The sequence below is a fragment of the Rana temporaria genome, chromosome 8, assembly GCF_905171775.1.
Source record: "Rana temporaria chromosome 8, aRanTem1.1, whole genome shotgun sequence".
NCBI lineage: Eukaryota > Metazoa > Chordata > Amphibia > Anura > Ranidae > Rana > Rana temporaria.
This window is the reverse complement of record NC_053496.1, coordinates 47,000,353-47,018,741: the sequence shown is the minus strand read 5'-3', so window position 1 is coordinate 47,018,741 and position 18,389 is coordinate 47,000,353. Positions and strand designations below refer to the sequence as shown.

Genomic DNA, 18,389 nt, shown 5'->3' with positions numbered 1-18,389 from the left:
AGAGTCAATTAGGAAAACACATTATGACCACTAGATGGAGCTGAGGAACATAGGGCCAGATTCACAAAAGAGATACGTCGGCGTATCTCTGAGATACGCTTGTCGTATCTATGCGCCTGATTCATAGAATCAGTTACGCATAGATAGCCCTAAGATCTGACAGGTGTAAGTGACTTACACCGTCGGATCTTAGGCTGCAATTCTAGGCAGGCCGCTAGGTGGCGATTCCATTGCGGTCGGCGTAGAATATGCAAATGACTAGTTACGCCGATTCACGAACGTCCGCTTTGCCCGTCGCTCTAAATTTACGTCGTTTCCGTAGAGATATGTCGCGTAAAACTAAGCATGCCCTCTAGGTGGTCTAACCAATGTTAAGTATGGCCGTCGTTCCCGCGTCGAATTTTTAAATTTCACGTTGTTTGCGTAAGTCGTCCGTGAATGGCGCTGGACGCCATTTACGTTAACGTCGAAACCAATGACGTCCTTGCAACGTCATTTAGCGCAATGCACGCCGGGAAATTTTAGGGACGGAGCATGCGCAGTACGTTCGGCGCGGGAACGCGCCTAATTTAAATGGTGCCCGCCCCATTTGAATTAGGCGGGCTTGCGCCGGGCAGATTTACGATCCGCCGCCGCAAGTTTACAGGTAAGTGCTTTGTGAATCAGGCACTTACGCTGTAAACTTGCAGCGGTGTAACGTAAATGGGATACGTTACGCCGCCGCAGCGTAGCCCATTTGTACGTGAATCTGGCCCATAGTAAATAAGTATGGACCGGATTCACAAAGCACTTACGCCGATGTATAACAAGTTACGCCGACGTAAGTGCAAATGTGCACCGTCGTATCTGTGCGCCAGACCCACAAACAGAAATGCACCTAAAAACAGGCTACACCCCGCCAACGTATCTTGCTTACGCCGGCGTAGGGTGGGCGCACATTTAGGCTGGGTGCATGGTGCCGCTCCCATTGATTAGCCATTCAAACATGCAAAAGAGGGAAATACGGCGATTCACGAACCTGCGTGCGCCCGACGCAGGCTACGCGATGTGCGCGTAAGTTGTACGTCTGGCGTAAAGTTATTCCTCATAAAGGAGGTGTAACCCAGCAGCAGACATGCAAAGGTCTGCACCAGGGAACACAAGCTGGCGTATTTTACGTTGGACGTGTGTCTGGCTGGGCGTAGGTTACGTTCACGCCGTACGAAGTGATCCGGCGTAGTTTAGGCAGTTGTTCCGACGTGGTTGTGAGCAGGCGCAGGGGGATGCGTCCACGTCACGGCGCATACGCAGTTCGTAATATGTATCTGTCTGGCGCTCGGCCCATCATTTGCATTGGGTCATGCCTCATTTGCATGGGTCATGCCCACAAAAGACCTACGCCTTCGAATCCTACGCCACGCTGGCGCAGCGTTGGGAGCACTGGCTTGCTGAATTCAATGCTTGCCTCTCTGCGCTACGCCGGCGTGGCGTACATTGGTTACTCTACAATGGCGTAATGTGCGCCCACTCTCTGCGAATCTGGGCCTATGTGTTTTCTATGATCATCAGCTCCATCTAGTGTCCATAATGTGGTATTTACCTGAGTCCACTATATTCTGCATAAATTAACCAGTTCCGTACCGTAGGACGTCATATGACGTCCTGGACTTTAGTGGGGGATATCTGAATGATGCCTGCAGCATCATTCAGGTATCCTTTTTTTCAGGCGGCGATTCTGCGTACCATAAGAACGATCATGGCAGCGGTTCCACCGCTTGAGCGTTCTTATAGGCGGCGGGAGGGGACATTCCCCCCTCCCGCCACCATCCGGTGCTTCTCCGGGCCCGGAGAACTAATTGGCCGCCGCTGAATGAAGAGCATAGTGATTTCCGGTGACCAAATGGTCACCGGTCATCTCTATGATCGTCGGAGGCCCGGACGCAAAGTTATGACGTCACACCCGGGTACCCGAAAGTAAACAAAGACGCAATCTCGACTGAAAGCATGAGATCAGTGAATTTTTTTTCCCGATCTCATGCTTTCCAGCCTGGAGGAGAGATGTGGGGTCTTATTAACCCTGCCTCTTTCCATAAAGAGGACCTGTCACACAGTGTTCCTATTACTGGGATGTTTACATTCCTTGTAATAGGAATAAAAGTGATAAAAAAAATTGGAAAAAAAAAGTGTAAAAACAAATTTCAAAATGAATAATAAAAAAAAAAATTAAAACGCCCCTGTCTGCAGTAGCTTGCGCTCAGAAGCGAACGCGCACGTAAGTCCCGCCCACATATGTAAACGCCGTTCAAACCACACATGTGAATTATAGCCGTTAGAGCGAGAGCAAAAATTCTAGCACTAGAGCTCCTCTGTAACTTTAAACTGGTAACCTGTAAGAAAAATGAAAGCGTCGCCTATGGAGATTTTTAAGTACCGAAGTTTGGCGCCATTTCATGAGTGTGCGCAATTTTAAAGCGTGACAAGTTAGGTATCCATTTACTCGGCGTAACATCATCTTTCACATTATACAAAAAAAATTGGGCTAACTTTACTGTTCTGTTTTGTTATTTTTTAATTCATGAAGCCGTTTTTTTTTTCCAAAAAAAAGGCATTTGAAAAATTATTGTGCAAATACCGTGTGAGATAAAAAGTTGCAATACCGCCACTTTATTCCTTAGGGTGTCTGCTATATATATATATATATATATATATATATATATATATATATATATATATATATATATATATATATATATATATATATGTTTGGGGGTTCTGAGTAATTTTCTAGCAAAAAAAATGTGATTTTTACATGAAGGAGAGAAGCGCCAGAATAGGGGCGGTATGGAAGTCGTTATTAACATTTGCAGTTTCACAGGACAAATAGCATTTTTTTCTTTATTACACCCCTAATTTAAACCCTAAGTTTACTTTAAAAAAAAAAATAAGGCACAAGGAACATTACTTGTCTTTACTGAGATGTGTCCCTTGTACTGCTGTGTTTTTGTTTAGCAGAATTCCTCCTCTTCTACCTCCCCCTGCCACTGTAATCCTCCGGTGCAGCGGGGGTTGATAGGACTAAGGGAGCTAACCCAGGTACCTATCAAGAGTGCCTGACTATACTGGCCTTTCTGTCCATCTCCTCCATTCATAGAAGCCAGTGCTACAGCTTCACAGAGCTCTGCAGAGGTGCAATGCCGGCGGCAGCTGTGGTGTCTCATTGATTTCAATGGGTAGGAGCGGTGGAGGAGCGGTATACACACCGCTCCAAAGATGCGGCTAGCAGGACTTTTTTTTTTTTAGCAGCTCCATCTAGCTGCCAAAAGGTGTTATAGTTCTCTGCAATACCTCAATGAGAAAATATACAGGTATTTGGCCACTAGATGGTGCTGATGATCATAAAAAGATAATCTATTACAGAAAATATGGGTACAATTTGCCCAGCCTGCACACATATGTGTGACATTCATCCAACAAATCATTTTTAAATAGATCCCTATGTATGTGGGAAACCTAGGTACACCAGTCACAATCCTGCCAGCCAATGTCCCACAACTACAGTGTGTACTAGAGCCCTAGAGCCGGAAATTGTTTTTTTTTTTCATACTTTATTTTTTATTTTTTTACTTTTACTTTCACTTTCTCCTCCAGAAGAGTACGGTGATGTCTGCCGTGGCCGCCTTTGTCTACCCGGAAAGCGAGAGATAGCCGTGTGTATCCGCACACTGCGCTCAGGGAGCGGAGACAAGGAACGCGCAGAGTTTCTCAGTGAAGCAAGCATCATGGGACAGTTTGACCACCCCAATGTCGTGCGCCTTGAAGGGGCTGTGACCCGCAGTCGCCCCATAATGATCCTTACAGAGTATATGGAGAATGGGGCACTGGATGCATATCTTCGAGTAAGTGTGCAGGAGGAGGTTTCTGCTGTGACTGTGTAGCACTACCCCCATAGGAGCTGCTGGTTTAGATTTGGGTTTTGCACGTTACCTCTAAGTTCGCTGTCCAGGGAAGAAAGTCTGTAGAAATCGCAATGTCCACACAAGATGTAAAACCTTCAACTGTTAGGTTTTATTTTTTCTGCATAACACTTGTGAAGAAAGTGGAGAGTATAGAGAGAAGGGGAAGGTTCAGGTACATGGTACAGCATGCACAAAAATATCTAAAGTTCCAATCAGTCAGTCACCACTCCCTCTTGAGTGGGTATTGCTCACCCGGATAGACCCCTCTCACATGGCCTAGCAGCCGGAATGATGCACGGACAGTATGAGAACAGTCTCTGCCACAGACCGTCTGAGAATGATCATGGATAGCCAGGAATCCTCTGCCACAGGTCTGTCACCAGGCCTATCCCGAGACATTAGCTTGCCTTGCTTGGTCTCCTCCAGGGCAGGTCCTCCCCCGGTTTCCTTCGTTAAACGCTTTCCTCACTTGGATGGACAGCTTGGGATCCCCTTTAGAATTATAGGCCCCAGCCAGCACAGCTGGGCCTACTCGATAGAGATGCAGCCTCGGACCAACGTGGTCCCGGCTGGAATCTCACACACACACCTCGAGCCAGGAGGGCCACGAGGCGAAGGACCCCCTGAAAAATGGCGTCTGCCCCCTAAGTACCCCTTCCCGGCATGCACAGCGGGGCACCACTCCCACTGGGCTGCTGCCGAGAAGGGTCACTCAATACACTATGGTTTGCTTGTGTTCCAACATTGGCCTGAGGTGGTAACGCCACCTACAGGCAACAGTGGAAAATCCTATCAAACATAACCATAGCCAGAACAGAGGCAAATTTAATGAAATTAAACAAAGTCTGAGCACACTATTGGCTCAGAGACCCTCTAAATTTAGAATAGCGCAGTGGCGTTGCGTCCATAGAGGGCGCCGGAGCGCCGCCCCCTCTCGCTCCCGCATCGCCACTGAATACAATACACAGATTCATGCATTGCATGGCTTTGGAAGTGCCTATCAGAGCTCTGATAGGCTTTCGGATTACAGCCCTCAGGCTGTAATCGGCTTCCAAATACTTATCCAGGGGATGTAAGGGGGGGGGGGGCGTTCCTTGGATAAGACTGACAGGCGTCTCAGCCAATCGAGTTCATCGGTTCTGGTTACCGGTAACCTGATTGGCTGAAGCATCATCGAGAGCGGGAGAAGACATTGAGGGACCGTGGATGGAGGATGGCTGACCCCAGAAAGGTAAGTGCCGGGCGGGGGGGGTGGGGAGGGGGGCAAGGGGGAAGCATTTTACAGGGCACAGTGAAAACAATTAAAGGGTTAGCGGTGAAGCGCCGCTCGTTTTAGCAGCGCTTTACAGCTGTTTAAGCAGCGCTTTTCGTCCGCTAGTGGAGCTAAATACGGTGTTAAAAACTCCTGTGCTGCCGAATCGCTTTCCAGGAGCTTCGGAAGCGCTGCCCATTCATTGCAATGGGCAGGGCATTTTGGGAACGCTGTATACAGCCCTCCCAAACCTACCCAAAGATGCATCTTGTAGGACTTTTCCAGAGTCCCGCAAGCACACCACCCAGGGATGTAATAAATGGAAGGCAGTTTTCAGGCGATATTTCTAGCGCTAAAATGCCTGTAAATAGCCTCAGTGTGAAAGGGGTCTAACACAGTTTTTTTTTCAACCCAGAGAACATTAAATAGACCATACTAGCCCTAGATGGATTAGGAAAGAGAGGGAGAGAGATAAAGTTAGACAGATAGAGAGAGAGAGAGAGACAGATAAAGACAGATAAAGAGAGGAAGATAGAGAAAGATAGATAGAGAGAGAGGGGGAGAGAGAGAGAGAGAGAGAGAGAGAGAGAGAGAGATAAAGATAGAGAGATGGATAGAGACAGAGATATTAAGACAGATAAAGAGAGGAATATAGAGAAAAATAGATAGAGAGAAATAAAGATAGACAGACAGATAGAGATAGATAGAGAGAGAGAAAGACAGATAAAGCAAGGAATATAGATAGAGGAAGAGAGATAGAAAAATAGACAGATAGAGATAGATAGATAGATAGATAGAGAGAGAGATAGAAACACAGATGAATAGAGGAAGATAAAGATAGAGGGGGAGAGAGATAAAGATAGACAGATAGATAGATACATACATAGATAGATAGATAGATAGATAGATAGATAGATAGAGAGAGAGAGAGAGAGAGAGAGATAGAAAGACAGATAAAGTGAGGAAGATAGATAAAGATAGAAAGATAGAGAGATGAAGATAGATAGATAGATAGATAGATAGATAGATAGATAGATAGATAGATAGATAGATAGATAGAGAGAGAGATAAAAACACAGATGGTGAGGAAGATAGAGATAGATAGATAGATAGATAGATAGATAGATAGATAGATAGATAGACAGATAAGATAGAGAGAGAGAGAGAGATAGAAAGACAGATAAAGTGAGGAAGATAGATACAGATAGAAAGATAGAGAGATAAAGATAGACAGAGAAAGCAATATAAATAGATAAATAGATCGATCAATATATAAATATAGACAGATAGAGAGAGAGAGAGATTTGGAACATTATAGTACATTTTATGTGACATCCACCCTCTCTTCTCTCCCAGCAATGTGAAGGTGGTCTGTCGGCCCTGCAGATGGTCTCTATGCTGCGCGGAGTGGCGTCCGGTATGCGTTATCTTTCAGAGAGAAGTTACGTTCACAGGAATCTGGCTGCTCGCAGCATCTTGGTGAACGGCCAGCTGGTGTGTAAAGTGTCCGGCTTACGTGGGCCTGGAGAGGTGGTAAGCTACTTACTTTGTAAGAATTTAATGGATGTCTCACTGGTGGGATTTTCCTTCCCTTTTTGTGACCACACAGGAAGAGAAGAGACATCTACCATGAGGGTGCACAGACATCATTAACCACTTCAGCTCCGGAAGGTTTACCCCCCTTCATGACAGACCATTTTTTTGCGATTCTTACTTTAACTCACAATTACGCTGTTGTGCGACGCTGTACCCAAATAATAATAAATGTCCCTTTTTAACCCACAAATAGCGCTTTCTTTTGGTGATATTTGATCACCTCTGCGGTTTTTATTTTTTGCACTAAATACAAAAAAACAGACAATTTTGTTATAAAATAAAATATATATTTTACATTCTGCTATAAAACATTAACAATAAAAAAAATGTAAAAAGCGAATTTCTTCATCAATTTACTCCAATTGTATTCTGCTACATATTTTTGGTAATACAAATTCCAATACGTGCATATTGATTGGTTTGCACAAAAGTTACAGCGTCTATAAACTGTGATATATTTTTATTTTTTTATATTTTTTTCTAGTAATGACGGCAATCAATGATTTATAGTGGGACTGCAATATTGCGACAGACAAATCAGACACCTAACTGACACTTTTTGGGGACCAGTGACACTAATACAGTAATCAGTGCTAAAATAATATGCACTGTCACTATACTAATAACACTGGCAGGGAAGGGGTTAACATCAGGGGCGATCAAAGGGTTAACTGTTTTCTCTGGGAGTGATTACTAACTGTGTGGGGGAGGTGCTTTGACTGGGGGGAATGTAAAGATCCGTGTTCCTGCTTAGCAGGAACGCAGGAACAGCACATTCCCCTCTAACAAAATGGCGATCTGCCTTTCTCCTGAACGATCGGCGGGTTTTGGCGCGTCCATTTACAGCAGGAGCGGGTCGCCAGCGGCACATGCATGCGTACCAGGTACGTGATCTGGCACATAGCGGCTGCCCTGCCGCAGTATATCTACGGTGGGCGGTCGCTAAGTGGAAAAACACCTGACAGAGGTTCTAAATGATCCACACTCTACTAATCATCTATCGCTGTGTCCCCATAAGAGAGATTCATCCCATTTTCTTTGTGTTCATATCATTTTGTTATATCAAATCTAACCATTTCTTAGAACAATGATTGAAGGTTGAGTTCTCGTAATGGAAGTCATCTGCTACTTTCTTTCAGGTTGGCAGACAGTCATTGCGTTGGATGGCACCCGAAGCTCATCAGCAAAGGAAATTCTCCAGCTCTAGTGATGTATGGAGCTACGGGATTGTCATGTGGGAAGTGACATCCTATGGAGAAAGGCCATACTGGGACATGAGCAACCAGGAGGTGACTGAGCACTGATTGGTTAAGAGTTTTCTGTTACACCACCCACCTCAGTGCCACGTAAATTAGTGGATCAGTTGTATCCCACTAAATTATTTGCAGAGGGAGTTGTAAACACAGGACAGATCCTCTATGTCAGTCTTTTAAATATTATCCCTGGAGGAACTATTTCCATATTTTTTAGGCCTCAGAGCCACTGTTGAAAACGATATCTACAACTCCATTTCTGGTGATCATTGACAGATACGATCCCCTTACACTGACAATCAGTGGGAGGTTGGTTTCACTTACCTCAGTGGTCAGATGGAGATGTGCCTGGTTACAGTGTAGTTGGGGAAGAATGCTCCTTATAATTGGGGGGGGGGGGGGTCAGGGAGAAGAATGCCCCTTACCTTGGTGGTCAGTAGGAATAATGCTCCTTACATTGAAGATCAATAGAGGGATTTGTTGCATGTATATACGTGGTCAGTGGGGAGAATGATGCTTACATTGGGGGCCAATGGTAAGAATGCTCCTTAAATTTGGGGTCAAAGGGAAGAAGGTTCCTTACATTGCTGGTCAGTGGGAAGAATGCCCTTGACATTGGAGGTCATTGGGAAGAATGTTCCTTACATTGGGGGCCAGTAGGAAGAATGCCCCCTACATTGGAGGTCATTGGGAAGAATGTCCCTTACATTGGGGGCCAGTAGGAAGAATGCCCCCTACATTGGAGGTCATTGGGAAGAATTTCTCTTACATTGGGTGCCAGTAGGAAGAATGGTGCTTACATTAGGGGTCAGTTGGAAGAACTCCATCTTTATTGGGGGTCAGTGGGAAGAATGCCCCTCTATTGGTGTTCAGTGGAAAAAATGCTTCTTACATTGTGGGTTAGTTGGAAGAACTACCCCCAACATTGGGGGCCAGTGAGGAGAATGCCACTTACATTGGGTGTCAGTTGGAAGAACTCCATTTTTATTGGGGGTCAGTGGGAAGAATGCCCCTCTATTGGTGGTCAGTGAGAAGAATGCCCCCTACATTGTGGGTCAGTGGGAAGAATGTCCCTTACATTGGGGGCCAGTAGGAAGAATGCCACTTACATTGGGGGTCAGTTGAAAGAACTCCATCTTTATTGGGGGTCAGTGGAAAGAATGCTCCTTACATTGTGGGTTAGTTGAAAGAACTACCCCCAACATTGGGGGCCAGTTAGGAGAATGCCCCTTACACTTTGGGTATGGGAGGAATGCTCTATAAGTTGGGGCTTCACTGGTCTCATGGCCTGGTGACACCAGCCCTGGAACCACAGAAAGCAGGCACCATCAATTGGGAGGTGAATAATCATTACTCAAGGAACTCCTACCACCTCTAATCTCTGAAGGAACCCTGATTGAGATAGACTGATCTTGATTAGGCTTTAGAGATGATGACCACACCAGGTCTTAGTGGACTGCTCGGTACAAGCAGTCTGTTGAATGAGAACCAGTGATTACTGATCTTGTCCAAGAATCTGAATATTTAGCATTTAATGAGTAAACATGCAAGCTTTATTACAAACGATTTCAAATTACACCATTTTGGAACATTACAGGACACCTGAAGTCTTCCCTATAAATAGCCTAATGCCCTGTACACATGACCGTTTTTCTCGGCAGGAAAAAAAACGAAAGCTTATCTGAGGTTTTAGTGGTTGGGTCTTCCTGTAATTGAATTCTCTCTACTATCCTCAGGTGCTGGATGCCATTGAGCAGGAATACCGCCTCCCTCCGCCCCCTGACTGCCCCAGCGCCCTGCACCTCCTAATGTTAGACTGCTGGCAGCGGGATCGCTCTCAGAGGCTGCGTTTTGAACAGATTGTCAGCTCTTTGGATCGGATGATTAGAAACCCCAATTGTTTAAGAACCGTAGGAGTATCAAATAGCAGGTGAATTATGACGTATGTTGAAGCAACATATGATGCAAGTAAAGTCTAAATGCAAGTTTTCTTCTATGGTATGTTCTATTGGCATTGGGCATGGATACAATTATTTAGACTTTATTTTTTAATTGACATTCTCCCTGCTCAAATGGAGACATTTCCTTGAGGTCAAACTTCACCTGGATGATCAGCTTATCTACAAATGTTTGTATAGATCAAGGGGACTGAATTAAAATTCACATAGGTCCTGTCAGTAACTGCCACTCACGGGATATTTTCTCTTTTTTGGACCATTCTCTGTAAATCCTAGAGATGGTTGTGCATGAAAATCACAGTAGATCAGCAGTTTTTGAAATACTCAGGACAGCCCGTCTGGCACCAACAACAATAATGCCATGTTTAAAATCACTTAAATCCCATTTCTTCCCCACTCTGATGCTTGATTTGAGCTTCAACAAGTCGTCTTCACCACGTTTATATGCCTAAATGCAAGTGGCTGCCATAGGATTGGTTGATTAGAAATGTGTGTTACCAAGCAATTATACGGGTGTAGCTAATAAAGTGTCTGGTGAGTGTAGATCTCTGCACAAGTCCTCGGTCCCTTCTTTACACCATAGTCCTCCCTTCATGCACATATTCTGCTTTACATCCTTTCTCGACCCCCTTCACATCACATACCCTCTTTTACATCACAGACCCCCCAGTCACAACTGACATTACACCCCCCCCCCCCCATCACATTACTAATCTGGTAGGCAGAAATTACTCATTACTCAAGGAAACCCCAGCAACCTCTGGAGGAACACTAGAGTTCAACTGATCCCTGTTTGAGAAAGACTGTGCTACATGGTTCAATTTGTGTATTTTATTCCTATACCCAGGTTATGTTCTTGACTGTTGTTGCTGGCCAAGTGCAATAGTGAAGCTAACACACCACCCCTGCAAAAAAAAAAAAAATCATTATGACCTTCAAATAAAAAATATCATTGGTGTCAGTGGGTACTAATCTGAGGGGCAGAAATTGCTCATTACTCAAGGAAACCCCTAGAAACCTCTACAGCAGGGGTGTTAAACTCAATTTCATTGTGGGCCACATCAGCATTATGATTGTTGTAAAAAGGGCTAAGATTAGATGTCCAGCGCATCCCATCCCCTTACATTAGATGTCAAGAACCACCCCACCATCAGAAGTTGAGTCCCCCACTCTCCCTTACATCACAGTGCACCCCCCTTACCTTATGCTGCTGCTGGATTCATTGCTTGAAAGCAGAAAATAGGGGGCTGGAGCTCTCCTGCAGCTACAGGAGAGGTGCGAGGGCCACATGAAATGGCCTGGAGGGCCGAATTCGGCCCGTGGGCTTTGTGTTTGACACCTGTGCTCTAGAGGAAACCTAGTTAATAAAAGCTGAACTAGATTGATCATTTAGTCTTCTTTCTATAAACCCATGTCTTGGTCTTGATGTTGTTGGCCAAGTGCATCAGTGAAGCATACGATACCACCCCGCCAAAAAAAAAATCATTATAAATCAAAAAGATCTACAGTATGTTTAGATATATCCTAAATTTTCTCCTATGAAAGCTTACTTCCGACACAGAGGAAAAGATTAATGGAGGCGCTACATGACTAGGGTGAGGGATATTCTGCAGGAAATAGTTAAATTAACGTAGAAGAGAAAGGCTTTACCAGATTGGAGGCAGAGGGTCAGGTAGGACGGAGGATCTGCAGGGGTAGGATCTGCAGGGGTAGGATCTGCAGGGGCTGCTTAAAGTTCATTTTGAAAGTTTGTCAAGGAAAGAAAGTTGTAATACCCAGGCCTTCCTTGATTTTTTTTGTTTGGTGAGTTAGGGGGTCTTTGTATGTCACTGAAAAGGTGAGATGGTTACAAATTGGGGGTCCATCTGAGGGTAAGGTGCTCCCTGTTGGTGCCAGTTGGTCCCTTGGGAAGGCAGAGATGGCCAATTCTGGAGCTAACCTTAAGCTAGTGAGTTATGGCCGGGGGCAAGGGTGGATTTTACTGAAGCGTTCTTGGCTTGCAGACACCAAAGACTTCCTCTTGTAACCAACAGTTGTGTTGTGTATTGGCAGGGCTTTTTTTCTTAGCGAATAGGTACAGGAACTCCCTCCTTCCGAGCTACCTCTTGTCTCTGCCCCCTACCCACCTCAGCAGGGCCGTTGCGACAGGACAGGCAAGCCAAGCAATTGCTTGGGGCCCCAGAGCTGGCCTGGGGCCCCGAGCTGGCATGCTGGGCCCCCCTCCCTCGCAACTCGCTCGCTGCACGGGAGGAGGAAGGAGGATGAGGGAGGAGGAAGAACTAAGAAGCCATTTTCGGTAGTGGCCGAACCCCCCACCCCCGCTTCTGAACTTGAAAAGACTCGGATGTCATTTCCGACAGCAGCACATCCCCAAGCTTCTCAACCCTGCCCTGTCCATTTTGCTTGTGGCCCCCAAATTCCTTCAAATGGCCCTGCACCTCAGAGCACAGTTCCTTGGTTCCGCCCCCTACTGCCCCTTTTATAGATAACAAGACAAAGTATAATTTTGTGGTACTAAGTCATTTTAATGGAATGTGTTAATGATAACAAGAAAAGCATTTAAATAGATCCCCTGTAGCTAACAACAATGAATGCCTTCAGCAACAATAGACTCTTAATAGCCAGCAACAATAGACCCTCCAGCATCAATAGACCCTCCAGCAGCCAACAACAACAGACCCCTCTCTCAACAGTAGATCTTTCCCAGCAACAAATGTCCCCCAGCAACATAAGATAGATCCCTTCCAGCAACGGTAGAATCCCCAGCAGACAGCATCCACAGACCCTCCAGCACCCCCCTGCACCCCTTGCCATTACATACATTCAATGCCGGAGGTGCCGGAACTGCACTCCCCCACGTTCCCGCTGAAAAAAGGCCCTGTGTATTGGTCTGTTTTTCATTTGGTTATTGTTAATTGTTTTGTGGTTAAAGAAAAAAGGCTGCTGTGGCCATTTAACCCCAAGTCCTGCAGTACAGAGCATTGCCAATGTTCATGCGATTGAAAACATGGAGGCCAAATGAGGAAATTGTCACCAGAAAAGATATAGTAAACACAAACACGCAATTATTTTCAGCTAAAAGCCAGAATGGTAAGATTTTGTTTTATTTAGTGGGTTCTTCCAACTCTGCTGTAAATTATTTAACCTAAAAGCCTATTTAACGTAAGTTAAGAGCTGTGAAAACTAGAGCACGGCCGACTGATTATTACTAGTGCGGAAAGCTGCCATGTTTAACGTTCTCTTCTCCATCAGACCCTCTCAGCCGCTTCTGAGCAACTGTCCTCCGGATCTCCCCTCCCTCTCCTCACCCCATGAGTGGCTGGAGGCCATCAAGATGGAAAGATACAAGGAGAACTTCGATAAAGCCGGATACACAAGTCTAGATGTCATTTCTCGTCTGACGGCTGAGTAAGAAAAATTCATCATTCTGTTTTGCAGCTGCTTATGTCTGCGGGTTTAAAAAAAAAATCAGTTTATGCCATTTTCCATGGGCATGCATGTATTATCTGTTGGAATAATTGTTGCACATAATATGGGCATGATTTGAGAAAAAACCCTCATAAAAAAGACAAAGGGAGGGGTATGAACTAATCCGTGTACTCTTTAATTACATCACCTCCGGAAAAGTTTACCCCCATTCCTGACTAGGCCATTTTTTGCAATACGGTACTGCCTTACTGTGTGTTCATATATATATATATATATATATGAATATTTGAAATAAAATATTTATTATTTTTGGCAATAACATGGTGGGGGTCGATTTCTGCCAGTCACAGACTGTGTCGCACCCCTCCAGCCTGTTTTTTTTTTTAATAACAGGGAGGAGAAGTCTCCATCAATCTACATGTAATATGCCAACCCCATTTTGTTTAGCTGGTTAGTGGGCATGGAGGAGCTAGGTGGTGGGGACGAAGGAAAACCTATTAGCAAAAGTATGTAGGCATAGGACAAATCCCCTGCCACGCCCCTTAAATTAATTAAAAGAAAAAATTCTTGAAACATATCACATCATGTGTAATGAATCAATATATTATGAGTTTCACTTTTTGAATGATATTCAACTTTTTTGAGCTGTACCTGTATAAATCTACTGCACCTTCCATACCATATTTAACCACTTGCTTACTGGGCACATACACCCCCTTCCTGACCAAGCGAAATTTCAGCTTTCGGCACTGTGTCGCTTTAACTGACAATTGCGCGGTCGTGCGACATGGCTCCCAAACAAAATTGATGTCCTTTTTTTTCCCACAAATAGAGCTTTCTTTTGGTGGTATTTGATCATGTCTGCGGCTTTTATTTTTTGCGCCATAAACAAAAAAAGAGCGACAATTTTGAAAAAAACACAACATTTTTTACTTTTTGCTATAATAAATATCCCAATTTAAAAAAAAAAATAAAGAAAAAAAAAATTCCTCAGTTTAGGCCGATACGTATTGTTCGACATATTTTTGGTAAAAAAAATCGCAATAAGCATATAGTGATAGGGGACAGAATTATGACTTTTTTTATTTTTACTAGTAATGGCAGCAATCTGTGATTTTTTTTATTGGGACTGCGACATTATGGCGGACACATTGGACACTTTTGACACATTTTTGGGACCATTCACATTTACACAGCGATCAGTGCTATAAATATGCCAGTGCATATTGATTACTGTATAAATGTGACTGTCAGGCAAGGGGTTAAAACTAGGGGGTGAGGAAGGGGTTAAATGTGTTCCCTAGGTGTGATTTTTACTGTAGGGGGAAGGGGACTGACTGGGGGAGGTGACCAATCTGTGTCCCTATGAACAAGGGACACAGCATCGGTCTCCTCTTCTTGGCAAGACGTGGATCTGTGTGTTTACACACACAGATCCACGTACTTGGCTGTGTAACGGCCGATCGCAGGTACCTGGCGGACATCGTGGCTGCCAGGCATGCGCATCGGCACCTTAGTGACGCGGCGGGCACGCGCGTGCCCCCCCCCCAGTGGCCGGAGACGAGGACGTCAATAGATATCCTCCCGGCATTGTAGAGCCACCTTGTGGCCGTCAAAGTGCAATGGCCGGGATGAGAAGTGGTTAAAAAGAGCAGTCGGACCAATGGCGGTTCGTCCATAGAGGGCGCTGGAGCGCCGCCCCCTCTGGCTCTCACCGACACTGAGTCTAATAACATAGATTCATGCATTGCACGAATTTATGTTATTGTCGCCGCTGCCGCTGTTCTATTCAGATGGCCGGACATGAGCGCCGACCATCTGAATAACGGCAGCTGGTTGGCTGTACGGAAGTGCCTATCAGAGCCAGCGGCTCTGATAGGCTTTCCGAGTACAGCCCTCTGGTCCCCGGAAGCTTATCCTTGGAACGCACGGGGAGTGCGTTCCTTGGATGAGACTGACAGGCGTCTCAGCCAATCAGGTTGGCCGGTTCTGGCTACCGGTAACCTGATTGGCTGAAGCGTCATCGAGGGCGGGAGAAGACATCGAGGGTTGAGGATGTGGATGGCTGACTCCAGTAAAGGTAAGTGCTGGGCAGGGGGAGGGGCATTTTTCAGGGCACAGCGGCGACGAAGCGCACAGTGACATCAATGGGCACAGTGGCAACAATAGGCACAGTGGGGACAATGGGGACAGCAGAATGAATGGGCACAGTGGCGACAATTAAAGGGCACAGTGACATCAATGGGCACAGTGGGAACAATGGGCACAGTGGGGACAATTGGCACAGTGGCGATAATTAAAGGGCACAGTGACATCAATGGGTACAGTGGCGACAATTAAAGGGCACAGTGGCGACAATTGATGGCTGTGTTTGATGGCATGGCACAGTGGCTGTGTTTGATGGCATAGCACAGTGGTGCGAATTGATGGCACAGTGGCTGCATTTGATGGCATGGCATAGTGACTGCATTTGATGGCATTGAACAGTGATGACAATTCATGGCACAGTGGCTACCTTTGATGGCATGGCATAGTGACTGTATTTGATGGCATGGCACAGTGGTGCGAATTGATGGCACAGTGGCTGCGTTTGATGGCATGGCACAGTAGTGACAATTGATGGCACAGTGGCAGCATTTGATGGGCACAGTGAGGCTGCAATTTTTTTTTACGTTTGCGCCCCCCCCCCAGAAATTTTGAGCACCAGCCGCCACTGAGTCGGACTCTAATGTCACTAATGTCATGTCTAATGTCATATATATTTTATTTGCAGGCTTATAGGATTTATGCTAATACCCCTAATGAGATTTCGAAAAAGGCAGTGATTCCTTATTAGCACATAAAAAGTTTTTAACTCATTTTAGTTTTTAGTTTTTAGTAGTGCTATCCTTAAAAGACCCTTCTTCATTTAACATTCATCTGAAAGAAAAAAGAAATGAATCTTTCACAAACCAGCTGTGAAAATGAACATTTCCATCAAATTGTCTTGTATTACTGAAAATGTCTTTCATATTTGTCTAAATAATTTACACGTGAAGCACATTGTACTGCTTTTGTGGCGCAATGTTTAAGCATCTTCTCCCTTTTCCTCACTTCCAGAGACATCCAGCTAATTGGTGTGACACTTTCTGGCCACCAGAAGAAGATACTCAGCAGCATTCAGCTCCTAAAAGCTCATCTGCAGCCACTGGAACCCGTGGAAGTCTGAGGCCTTGGCAGAGACGGGCATTCGTTGAGATTCGGGAGACGTTAGCGGCCACGAGAGGCAGGGTGACTTAAGGATACGAGACAGACTTATGAAGAAATATCAGGCAAGACTGACAAATTCACAGAGACAGGACAATAACCAAGAGTAACACTGACTGACGTCAAGATCTCAGTGTCGCTAGCGGCCAGCACGACTCCAGGGGACGCAAAGACAGCTCAATGTACCAGATGCCACAAGATTCTTGGGCACAAGACAAGAATATTTATTGGCATTTAAAAAAACATTACTGATGGACGGTGGTGGAAAAAAGACGGTCAAGACAAGATTATTAATTGGCAATTGAGCATCTAGAAACCAGTTACTGATGGACAGTGGCGGAAACTAATAAAGACAGACATCTGTTCAGCACAAATACAACGTAGTTATCATTGTATTCTCAAATGTACTTTCTTTTTTCAACCCCTGAACTATCATGTCATCTGGATTCCTACAATACAAAAACAGCGTCACTTTTTGCTCAGGTTTGCAAGATAAAGTTTATTGAATATGCATTTTTTTCATGTTTAAAGTGGTTGCAAACCCGGATTTTTTTTTTAAAAACACCTGCAAGTCAAAGCTATAATGAGCTAGTATGACTAGCATACTAGCTCATTATGCATTACTTACCGTAGATCAAAGCCCCCAAAGCCGTCCTCGGCTCCGCCTCTGGCCGCAGACATCTCTCCACAGATACCCGGAAGGTTACTTCCGGGTATCGCCGCTCCGGCGCTGTGATTGGCCGGAGCGGCAAAGACATCACTCCGCGTATGCCAGCGGGAGCCGTCAAATTCGGCATTGCTGTTTTTTTGAAAGGGGATTCTCATTGCGCCTGCGCATGCGCCGTAGACAACGGTGTATACCTATTGGCAAATATCTCCTAAATCGTGTAGGTTTAGGAGATATTGCAAACACCTACAGGTAAGCCTTAATCTAGGCTTACCTGTAGGTGTAACTTCCATGGGGGGGGGGTTTACAACCACTTTAACCACTTAAGACCCGGACCTTTAGGCAGCTAAAGGACCCGGACAGTTTTTGCGATTCGGCACTGCGTCGCTTTAACTGACAATTGCGCGGTCGTGCGACGTGGCTCCCAAACAAAATTGGCGTCATTTTTTTCCCACAAATAGAGCTTTATTTTGGTGGTATTTGATCACCTCTGCGGTTTTAATTTTTTGCGCTATAAACAAAAATAGAGCGACAATTTTGAACAAAATGAAATATTTTTTACTTTTTGCTATAATAAATATCCCCCAAAAATATATAAAAAAAAATGTTTTTCCTCAGTTTAGGCCGATACGTATTCTACCTATTTTTGGTAAAAAAAATTGCAATAAGCATTTATCGGTTGGTTTGCGCAACATTTATAGCGTTTACAAAATAGGGGATAGTTTTATTGCATTTTTATTAATTTTTTTTTTTTTTACTACTAATGGCGGCGATCAGCGATTTGTTTTCGTGACTGCGACATTATGGCGGACACATCGGACAATTTTGACACATTTTTGGGACCATTGTCATTTTCACAGCAAAAAATGCATTACTGTGAAAATGACAATTGCAGTTTGGGAGTTAACCAAAAGGGGGCGCTGATGGGGTTATGTATGACATCTGTGTTTCTAACTGTAGGGTGTGGCTGTAGGTGTGACATCATCGATTGTGATTCCCTATATAAGGGAACACACTATAGATCACGGCGCCACAGTGAAGAATGGGGGAGCT

General features: G+C 44.9%; 1 protein-coding gene across 2 annotated transcripts in view; it reads left to right on the top strand.

The window, feature by feature from the left end:
* LOC120946898 (ephrin type-B receptor 5-like) overlaps nucleotides 1–17,043 on the top strand; it is a 103,747-nt gene extending 86,704 nt beyond the window's left edge. For both annotated transcript variants that reach the window (XM_040361721.1, XM_040361720.1), the window contains exons 11-16: nucleotides 3,628–3,875; nucleotides 6,544–6,720; nucleotides 7,923–8,072; nucleotides 9,773–9,966; nucleotides 13,247–13,402; nucleotides 16,523–17,043. In XM_040361721.1, coding sequence (XP_040217655.1) covers nucleotides 3,628–3,875; nucleotides 6,544–6,720; nucleotides 7,923–8,072; nucleotides 9,773–9,966; nucleotides 13,247–13,402; nucleotides 16,523–16,631 — 1,034 coding nt within the window. In that variant the 3' untranslated portion in view covers nucleotides 16,632–17,043. The remainder of the gene's footprint in view (nucleotides 1–3,627; nucleotides 3,876–6,543; nucleotides 6,721–7,922; nucleotides 8,073–9,772; nucleotides 9,967–13,246; nucleotides 13,403–16,522) is intronic.
* Nucleotides 17,044–18,389: the final 1,346 nt, after the last annotated feature.